Raw genomic sequence first — 11,745 nt, forward strand, 5'->3', positions numbered from 1 at the left:
ACTTGGGGTTGCCACAACCCCCCCGCCCGCTCCTTCGTCGAACCCGCCGGCCGCTCCGTTCTCAAGCCTGCCGGCCATTCCTCACTCTAGCCGGACGGCCGCCGCTCAGCAGTGTAGAGTAGGGCTAGTTGTTTGTCGTTTCTCTGATCACAAATGCAGACATGGTTTTATGTTTACGCGGCGCAATGCAATGCGTAAAAAGACAGTATAAGTCATTATAATCAGTAATTATGTCCCCACTGGATGCAACAAATGCCTCGTTTATAATGAGTTTTAATGTTTTTGTCTCATCGCTCCGGCCGGACAGGGCATCACAGTATGGTAAGGGGCGTAACATTTCCGTCACACGCTTGAGGTATTCGGCAAATCACAACGCACTGGATAGCTGGCCAATCAGAGCATACCTCGCTTTTTCAGAACGATGAGCTTTGTAAAAATCGTCACGTTTCAGAAAGGTGGGACATAGAGGAGAAACAATAATGTACAATATGTGGAAAATAATGTGTTTTTTTTTTTTTACCTTAAACCGCATAAACACAGTTCATTACACCAAACTCACAAAATAATGTTCTTTTTAGCAACATCATACGACCCCTTTAAAATCTTGTTACTTGTCAACAATCAAGCTCCTCCCTATTTGTTACTCTGTTTGTGAAAACCCAGCTAAAGTCATTTTTGGGTGATTTACTGTTGTCTATACAAAATCATCCTTCATAAGGTAAAGAAAATTCTGTGAAAATGTAACATTGATATCTTTATTACTGACTGAGTAAGACCATGTCAAAGACTGAAATCATAGTGAAATTAATGATTAAAAATCAAACTTTGATGCTTGTTATCTCATAATTAGATTTTGAGACTTTAGCGCGGATTTCACAGAGATGGTCACATTTGTCTGATTTACTCCACCCCTTCACTCTGGCGAGGGGACTAAGATCGGAGGTCAAATTTCTCCTCCAGATACCTAGAACTCACTTAAAGACCAGGGGATCCAGAGCTTTTGAAGTGGCTGGTCCCACCCTCTGGAACAAATTTCCAGTTCACATAAGAACGGCTTCCACTTTATCTGAGTTCAAGTCATATCTTAAAGGAGTAGTTCACTTCCAGAACAAAAATTTACAAATAATGTATTCACCCCGTTGTCATCCAAGATGTTCATGTCTTTCCTTCTTCAGTCGTAAAGAAATTGTGTTTTTTGAGCAAAACATTTCAGGATTCCTCTCCATTTAATGGACTTCTATGGTGCCCCTGAGTTTGAACTTCCAAAATGCAGTTTAAATGCAGCTTCAAAGGGCTCTAAATGATCCCAGCCGAGGAAGAAGGGTCTCATCTAGCGAAACATGCGATGTAGGATGATTTTGAAGTTGGAGGAGAAAATGAGATGGGAGTTTTTAGACCTACCCTAACTGTCTTGGACCGGAAAAAAAAATGAGTTCAGCAGAGCTAGACGAGACGAGCACTTGAGGTTAAAAATAATCTAAATTGTAATTTTTTTTTTTTTTTAAATAACCGATCGTTTCGCTAGATAAGACCGTTTTTCCTCGGCTGGGATCGTTTAGAGCCCTTTGAAGCTGCATTTAAACTGCATTTTGGAAGTTCAAACTCAGGGGCACCATAGAAGTCCATTATATGGAGAGAAATCCTGAAATGTTTTCCTCAAAAAACATAATTTCTTTACGACTGAAGAAAGAAAGACATGAACATCTTGGATGAAAAAAGAGGGTGAGTAGGTTACATTATCTGTAAATGTTTGTTCTGGAAGTGAACTACTCTTATAAAACCCATCTCTTCTCTTTGGCTTTTAATATGTGGCTCCTGTATTGTCTTGTATGGCTGTTCCGTGCTTAAACGTGCTTTAGAAATAAAAATTAACTTAAACTTGAACTCTTTTTTTTTTCCCCAGCCAACAACTGTGTGTGAAAACCTTGTGAAGACTTACAGAAAATGTTTGACCTCTGTCATTGCCAACAAAGTGTATATAACAAAGTATTGAGATGAAATTTTGTTATTGACCAAATACTTATTTTCCACCATAATTTGCAAATAAATTCTTTAAAAATCCTACAATGTGATTTTCTGGATTTTTTTTTCTCATTTTGTCTCTCATAGTTGAGGTATACCTATGATGAAAATTACAGGCCTCTCTCATCTTTTTAAGTGGGAGAACTTGCACAATTGGTGGCTGACTAAATACTTTTTTGCCCCACTGTATATACTTTTTAACCTCAAAAGCTAGTCTTGTCTAGCTCTGCGTGAACTCTGTTTTCCCCCCGGTTCATGACAGTAGGGTATGTCGAAAAACTCCCATCTCATTTTCATCCTACTAAATCATCCTACATCGCTGCTTTGCCGATCCCCCAGCCAATGGCCAACGGAAAAGCAACCGGTGCATTGTTTGGGACAGAACAGTGCTGTGTGGCACACGTCCAACCTGTAACCTTCAGTAAGGAGTGAAAAACATTGATAAGGATGTTTGTGCAGTCTGTGATGTTTTCTCCAGGCCACAGACCACATAAACAAAATGTTCTGAACTTTGGCCTACTACGCCCCTCACAAACCCTTACAGAAGAACAAAATGTAAACATGTATAAAAGAGGTTAGAGGAAAGTAGGCAATGCAAGTTAATATTTAAAAGCAGTCCTCAGAAGAGAGAATTAATCAATATGGATGTTTTTCAGAAAAAAAAAGTCTGTTCATGATCATTTTTTTATGAACGTAAACATTTTAAACAATGCAAAGAAAAACTTTTGTGTTCTAAATAAATGTGATAATTTTCTAAAACCCACTTTTTAATACAAAAAAAATAGTGTAGGATTTACTTTGAAACACTTTCATTCAAAAAGTACCATTACATTGCACAAATAATTACATTTAAAAAAAAAAATTTTACAGCGCACTAATGTAGGAAGCCACTGCACCTGGACTCACTGGAACTGGGAAAAAAATTAACAGAGGTTTTGAACCAGAAACAAACACTGTCTCCACACTGTAAACATTTATTATTTCATTATGCAACATCATGTGCAGTTAAAGTAGTCAGTAAGTGAATCTGAAAGATATGCATGCATTCATTCAGATTGGTAACAGATAACAGCTAAATTATAAGTCTACCCCTAGAGACAATATTCCATAATTAAAGTCATAAAAAGATGCTAAGAGATATCCTATCTTTATTAATGCATGTAAGCACTTATAATCTAAATATATAAAGTAATACAATTGAAACTTATTGGATATACGTATATTCAATCCAACAAATGCAAATACATTTTTTAAGAAAAACTGAATGTTGCAATAATGAATCAAAAATGGCCTGGATATCATTTTTATGGGTAGTTTTGACAAATTGTTTGTGTTTCTGATTTTAAAATATCCATTTGTAAGAAATAGATCTAATCTAATGTGAAAAATGTGTTTTTGGAAATTTTTGGTATATCGCTCCGAACAGATGAATGGTGCTAGAAGTTTTACATAAGCTATACGTTTTGAGCTGAATGATCCCTATAATATAATCCCCATGTACAGAGCATGACTGAGGGACCTTTGAACAGAAGATGTGAATGAAAGTTAGTTAGTGAATGGACCAGCTGCCTTTAAAACCATTCACAGATAACAAGATATGCTGAAGACTTGCCTACAGCAAGCTCAACTAATCTTGGAGAGATCTCTTAAAGAGATGATTACAGCCACAGAAATTCATCATAGTCAGGTTATATTCGTGAGGACGAACATCTTGAAACTTTCACAATTGATATGTGTCTCATAATGTGTAGACCAATGTTCAAATGTTTCTAAAAGACGTACTGTATGGGGGAAACGTCTCATTAAAAGGACACAAGTCAAAGTTATTTGAACTAAATTGCTTCATGGCTTATTAATATTTGAAGAACTGATTGTCTGCCAAATGTCTGTGTGTCAAGGTCAATAAACCTCCGCAAATATTACCAGAAAAATACCATTTATGAAAAGGCAAGGTTAGTTCAGGCTATGAAATGTCATGTGGTGCAACTCCTCAGAATGTATAAATGATCATTATTATTATTTATGAATATATGAATTAATACAAAAAAAAAAACTAAAGATAATTTTTTTTTCATGAAAATATTAATGAACAAAATTAATTTTTTCTTGCTTTATGAAACGTATTACAAAACATTTTTGAAAATATTTAGATGTGTATATTCACATCATGTATTCAAGATATAAAATGTTACTTTTTTATTTGATATACCACATGCCATATATATACAGTCATTAGAAACTTTTTTTTTTTAATTATTATTTTATTTTCCCCAACATGGACATTTGTCTTTCATAATGCAGATCAACTTTTCATATTCAATATTGTATCTAAAAGACACACTGTAGGAGAAGAAGAAAAACTCAAAATCTTTTATCATTATTTAATTTATTATTATTTTATATGAATCATTATTTTACAATTATTTGAACAAAACTGCTTAACTTTAAAGATACCATTTTCTTGGAAATGTTATAAAAATAAGTTTTTCTAAACCAACATGAATACAAAGTACATTTCGAAGAACTAAATTTTCTTTCTCTCTCTCCATCTCTCTTTTAAATGGACATATGGTTTTCATAATGCAGAGAATTAAAAAACAAATGCATACAACAAACTAAAAGTTCAAAACTGTTTAAATGATTTGAGTTTTGTAGCCACCCATCGTGTTCATGCCATCTGAGAGGTATTTTATAAAGAGTGCACTGCAAAAATATTTGCTGAACCACTGCATTAGCAGGTAAATCACAAAGCTGCATGTTTCAGTTTTGTACAAATGTTGCACTACATGCCCTTTTCATGCTTGCTTTTTGATGAAATCCAACATATGACTCCAGGAACGAGTGCAGTGGGAAGCACCAAAGCCACAGCGCTCTTGCAGAATGACAGAGAGTAGAAAAGTAACTGGTTACTTGAGGAAAACGTCATCTTGTCCAGAAGCTGCAGCAACACCAGCGACACACCAATACATCCTGTCCTGGAAGAGACGCTGCTGTGTTCTCTGCCTGCTGTTTCACTGTAGCCTGACAAGTGAAGGCCAAGCCCCAGACCTAAAAGAGTGCCCATGTTCCTCAGCAGGCTGGCGAAGGGGGTGGTGTCCAAAAGGACCCAGTCTGGATTGACGCACCATTTCTGGGCCTTTGCCAATGTCCACAGCAGATCCACACCCACGGCTTTCAGAAGCACATAGAAACCCACGGCGAAGAAGAGCAGGAACACAGTCACGCTGATGTACTTCCTCAGACCGGCGCTGTAGATCCACTGCACTCTGGAGAATATCTCTGCTACAATTATACCTGGGAATAAAAGACCAACAGCTATGAGAGCGCCTGGATCCAGCATGAAGCACTGATGCACTATTAAGTGAATATAGCGATGCTTATTTTTTCCAGGATCTATTAATTCAGAAATACATAAAAATGCAATTCAAACATAACATGGTTTGAATACACCTCTTATCCACTGTAAAAAAAAAAAAAAAAAAGTTTTAAATTGTAAATAAAGATTATTGTACTGTTGAGACATGAAAACAATTAGTACATTTTTTTTACATGTTCAGTGTTACGTGCTGTTTTTGTAGTTATTTGTGAAATTTTCAAGCAATTTCTGGGTAAAAATATTGAAAGTAAATCATAGACCAAATCTTTTTCAGATGAGCATGTTTTTAATTTCTGAATTAAAAGTATTTTTGATATTCTGGGGGCTAAAAAAAGGGCAAAATATTGTATTATTATTTCTAAGAAAAATATTTGAATAAAAAGCTCCATAATATTTAAGAAAATAACATTTAAGAAAAGTTCAGGTGAGAGTTATAGTTTACAAACTAAATCCATTAAAAAAAACATTTTGTTACAGAAGTTAAATAAACATTAATAAACAGGTAGTAACTAATTATTCAATTTTAGTTAATGAACATTAACTAAAAATAAAACATTACAAACTTATTTCTCATTTCAATTTAGTTTAACTTGATGTACTGAAATAACTACAAATGAAAAACAGAAATTAATAAAAACTATATGGACATTCAAAAACAAAGTGAAAAACAGAATAAAGAAAGTTATTTAAAAAAAAATCTATCTATCTATCTATATAAACTTGTAAACTATATATACATTTGTATAAAGAAAATACATATCTATTTATTTGCTCTACGTTAAAAATGTATTATAACAGTTTTTGAAAATAATGAGATGTGTACATTCGCATGTCCTCAATTTAATTTTTTTACTTTTTACATAAGAAAGTTTAATGAAACTTTTCTTGAAAATGGTATATATATACGTTTTTCTAAACCAACTTAAATACAATGGGTGCATTTCTAAGAATTCGATTTTCGATCGATTTTTCCCTTTTCTGCATGGTGAACGCTCTCATATGTCACTGACCCACATAAAAAAAAGAGTAGAGACCCACCTGAAATAACTCCACTGATGACCTGGTGTGGGAAATGGGCTGAGAGATAGACTCTAGACATGCACACCAGTAACTCCACCAAACCCAGAAGCATCCAGAGCATTAGCTGCAAAACTCTGAAAGCAGGAATGACTGTCAGGTGTGTGATATTAAAGCATTACGTTTTTCTAAACCAACTTAAATACAATGGGTGCATTTCTAAGAATTCGATTTTCGATCGATTTTTCCCTTTTCTGCATGGTGAACGCTCTCATATGTCACTGACCCACATACAAAATGAGTAGAGACCCACCTGAAATAACTCCACTGATGACCTGGTGTGGGAAATGGGCTGAGAGATAGACTCTAGACATGCACACCAGTAACTCCACCAAACCCAGAAGCATCCAGAGCATTAGCTGCAAAACTCTGAAAGCAGGAATGACTGTCAGGTGTGTGATATTAAAGCATTACACCTAGATGATCAGGCACAGATGTCTCAGACTGACCTATAACGTAAAGGAGGTAGTTTTCTTTCAGCGAGAATGGAAAGCACTGCTGTAACCATCACATACCCAACACCCGCAGAACCCATGGCGTGACCCGACGGGCTTCCTGACAGACGGAAACCAAACAAGCAGTGTGGTGAAAACAGGGCAATGAAAAAATATATATCAAATCATTAATTGCGTGGGAAAGCAAATGCTGTTTGATTAGAGATGCATCTGTTCAGGGGCCTAAACTTGTCTGCTGGTTTCTCAGGCGAGTTTAGGACACCAGCTAAATCCAGCTTAAACAAGATAAGACCAACAATCCAGCTTAGGCAAAATACCAGCAGCCATTTAGATAAAATATCAGTTCAGGACAGGAAATTTATGAGCCTTTTTAATTGATCCAGGGTACTAATTCAGGTCAAGAACGAATGGATCCTCGCCAGCGTGTGTAATATTAGTAGTAATATGCATGACTTAATTAAAACGCAGCCCTTGAACCGACACGCTACGATAACCAGAGGCAGATCCGTTTCCACATGAAAGATTAGAACAGCAACCTTGCTTAGATTGCATAACCACCGGTTTACAGAGTAGCAGATTTTATTTGGAGATAGAGCTGTAATTCATACACAGCATATAGTCAAAGTCGTTAGAAGAGGATGTCATGTACATTTAGTTGGTTTTTATTTTCTTGAGCGATAATGAGCAGTTCAGTGTATATTATTCTGATGACTACTTACCAAAATAAACAAACAAATAAGCTTGAAATAAAGATTTAAGTAGAAATGATTTTATGACGTGAGATCGACCAATCATAATCCAAGTATTTCAGCCTTGCAATAAATACTGTAATATACCTGGTCCAGTTTCACATGTGATGGAGAACTGCTGCAGTTCAGGACGTTTTAAAGGGCCATAAAACTTCGTCTCATGCACCCACCAGTACGGCCTCTCACCGAAGAGCACCCTATGAATATGTCACAAAATAATATGGAAATGCATCATTAAAAATCATTTCAATTATTCATTTAATTGCAGAGGGAGAACAGCAGCACAAAGAAAAAAATACAGCATGATTTAATAATTCATTTTAATTAAAGGCACAATATGTGATTTTCGCCGCTAGAGGGCGTGTATTTAAAACAAACAAAGAAACAAAGGCGTAGTTTGATGATGCCGACTGAGTGTGGAATCATGGGAGTTGTGGTCTTCATCCCCACAGCCGATGCAATCCGACGGGACTCGGGCAGAAATCATGTTCATGGATGAGCTAATGATTCATTAATGTCATAGTATGAAGCAGGGTGAGACTGAACGCCGTCGAAGCGAAACGAGCGCGACACACGGTTCGAAAGCAGCGGAGCTTTTATTATGCCACAGTCGAGCGCTTCCACTCCTTCTGGTCGTGTGTATGTGGGGTAAAGCAGCGCTGTTTTATCATACTAGATACATTTGAACGTTCTGTTATAATGCTACTCTGTGCGGTCGTCACCGGTCTAATAAAACGCACAACATATTAAAGCGTCTTTGGTGTTTCCATGTTTTCTACAAAATAAAACCGGAAATCGAGGGGTTATGACGTCATTGGCAGACGACACAATGACACTATAGACACGGTCCGTGTCACTAGTTAAAATTGCTTATTTCTCTGGATTTAAACATTCTTCGAAACATTTGGGATAATGTAAGTACACAAGTCAGCAAAATATATAACACTGTTCTAGTAGTTTTTGGATATTTTAATAAAAAAATCTTACATATTGTGCCTTTAAATCATTTTTCTTTGATAATAATAATTTTAATAATGCATGTTTATTATATTGTCAAATGCACTTATGTTTTTAGAGAAATATTATTTTCTTAACCTTGAAAAATCTATTGTACAGTGTAATAAATCGGTGCGTTATCAGAAATATTACAAATTAAATTATCAAGACATTTCTATTAATTTTAAACATTCATATTTAAATTATTATATGATTTAATTCATTATAAATCATTAAATTGTGTTTTATGTTTTCCTTGTGCAATATTTAACTGAAAACTCACCAATTTATTACACTGTGAAATTTTTTTTTTTAAAGATTGATTTTCTTTAAGTAGAAACACAGAAAGAGTATTTTCTAAATGTTTACTTGACCTAAAACATTATTTTTACAATGTAATAAATTGGTGCACTATTGAAAATATTAATTAAATGACCAATTAAGAATGAGTTATTTCTATTAATATTAAACATATGAATATTTAAGTCATTTATTAAATACAATTTTAAATTGTGTTCTGTTTTCTTTGTGCTGCAATATTTAATTTATAACATTCTGATAATGCACCAATTTATTACACTGTAATTTTTTCCCGAAAGTTGTAAATGAAACAAACAAGCAAATACTATTTCAGTCTTTCTACTTCAAAATTTCATGTTTCATTCTATGCGTTACTTGGCATTACTTAGCCATTTCTGAGTCATTTCAGTTTGTTTCAAACCAACGAGCATCTCACCACTTCAGCACGAGATTTAGCCAGTCTCCAACCACAGCCACCCAGATGAGTTTGACGCCCACGTCTCTGTGCAGATGAAACCAAATGGGGAAAAACACAAAGAAAGTGGCGTGGAGATCCGCCACAGAGGAGACCCACTGAAACAGATTCTCAGAGTCCCGGTACTCCGTCTGCAAATAGACGGCTAGGTTCACCCCCCAGCTGTGGAGCAGGTCCATCTCTGCAGTCTAAGATCGGCACAGTCACCCTGGAAAAGCGGAGGACAGACACAAGGCACAGGGATGGGGATCAAACTGCATATACGCAGGCAGCCTGCCAGGCTTCGTCCAGCCGTCGCACCCTGGCTTTCTGTTCTAGTTGGACTTTATTCAAGGCTAGATGGATTGGTTCTGTTTGCATGTTGACTGGAGAACTCAGAGGCCCTCGATTTGAGGACCTTTCACCCGTGATGACGCTGATGGGACACATACTGATAAAATGCTGAGTGGACACACTGATTAGTTTTGTCTTTGGTTTCATGGAGTGTGATGTCACTGCGATCAAATTTTGATCTGATCTAGTTTTAATGGTTCTGTCTGGCTTGTGATCATGGGAAAAATAATGAACCAACATCTGTATTTTTATTAACTAACGTTAGTGAAGATTAGTAAATACAGTAACAAATGTATTGCTCATGGTTAGTTCACGTTAGTTGACTAATGAACCTTATTGTAAAGTGTTACCGTAAAAATACTACCTTTAAATGCAATCTCAAATAACACACTACGGTTAAAAATAAAATCAACTACTTTACATGTGCTTTAGTATGTTAGACAGCACATCAAATGTAAGTAACTTTATAGTAAGCACCACAAAACATTTTACAGTAAAACTTTTAATTTGACATCATTAAAAAGTGCACTTTTTAAGTGAACTTAAGTTTGTTAAGAAATATTCTTTCTTTAAGTACAATTAAGTGGCCGTTAATTTTATATCTCATTAATAATATATTATCTGCAGGTACATTTTTTGGTAACACTTTAATTTAAGGTGTCCTTGTTACACGTTACATGAACTTACTATTATAATAACAATACATTATTCATAATTACATGCAAGCCAAAACCTAACCATATAGTAAGTACATGTAGTTAATTAATATTACTCAGTACTTAAATGTATAATTACACTGTAACAAGGACACCTTAAAATAAAGTGTAACATATTTTTTAAAATGTGCTTTTAATACTTTAGGTACACTATAAATGCACATTAAATGCAAATCAAGCACACTTCTTGAGGTTTGGATTTGGAGAAATGTACTGAGGTCCTGGGGCCCCACAAGCCCTTGAGGGCCCCACTCTCCATTCAATGCCAAAACATCATAGAAACATGGGAGTGGGCTCTTTTGACTTAGCAAATTGAAAAGAGACCGATTCAACACCCTTGCAGAGTTTTGTACCAACAAACACCACTATCATTTTCTTCTATTCTGTTATATGCAAAGATGCAATTGGAAGGTTAAGCAATTGGACGGATAAACAAACACTACAAGTATCAGCTAGAACTGACTAACAAAAAGCCTTGCATTGATTACAGTTTAACTTGTCATTTAAGCATCACTGATCAATGTAATGATTAATTCACTTATGTAACACGCATGTAAACAAACCAATTCAATATTATTCAGCAAGTGCCTATGTAAGCAGTCAAAGAATGCCTGTCTGAGAGCAACAGGTTCCCATATTGCTAATATTATCTTCTGAATTGTTTTGGTCAATTATTGCCCTATAGATTAATTACAACACGTGTTTGTTTTGGCAAAAAAAAGAGAGACCCATATACCCTAAAAAAAAAAAAAATCAATAAACAAACAAACAAATAAACAAAATACATAAGTTAATAAACAGCTTGTTTTCCAATGGAACATGAATTAAATCGAAAAGCATTTAAACTTGTAATACTGTTTTTATGCCGATTTTTTTTATTGCAATTTAAAATAACTGTTTTCTCTTTGGACATATTTTTAAATGTGATTTATTCCTGTGGTGCAAAGCTGAATTTTCAGCATCATTACGCCAGTCTTCAGTGTCATATGATCTGTCAGAGATCACTCTAATATGCTGATTTGCTACTTCATATTTAATATAATCAAGGGTTAGGGGTAAATAAGATTAAAAAATATATATTTTATTCAGCAAAATATTACAAAATATTTCTATTTAAGCAAAATTGCTGTTCATTGACTCTTACATTAATCAAAGAATCCTAAAAATATACGTATCATGGTTTCCACAAAAATATCAAGTAGCAAAAACATTTTTTCAACAGATAATAAGAACCATTACAATATAA

General features: G+C 35.0%; 1 protein-coding gene across 1 annotated transcript; it reads right to left on the reverse strand.

Annotated features, from left to right (window-relative positions):
• Nucleotides 1–4,435: 4,435 nt before the first annotated feature.
• Nucleotides 4,436–9,971, reverse strand: g6pc1a.1 (glucose-6-phosphatase catalytic subunit 1a, tandem duplicate 1). Its single transcript, XM_016290006.1, has 5 exons — nt 9,412–9,971; nt 7,767–7,876; nt 6,925–7,030; nt 6,729–6,844; nt 4,436–5,316 (listed from the first exon to the last, which is right to left on the reverse strand). Exons 1-5 carry the CDS (start codon nt 9,627–9,629, stop codon nt 4,805–4,807), a joined length of 1,062 nt encoding a protein of 353 aa, XP_016145492.1. The 5' UTR covers nt 9,630–9,971; the 3' UTR covers nt 4,436–4,804.
• Between the last annotated feature and the right edge of the window lie 1,774 nt (nt 9,972–11,745).

This window comes from Sinocyclocheilus grahami, unplaced genomic scaffold (assembly GCF_001515645.1).
Source record: "Sinocyclocheilus grahami isolate Dianchi unplaced genomic scaffold, SAMN03320097.WGS_v1.1 scaffold253.1, whole genome shotgun sequence".
Lineage (NCBI taxonomy): Eukaryota > Metazoa > Chordata > Actinopteri > Cypriniformes > Cyprinidae > Sinocyclocheilus > Sinocyclocheilus grahami.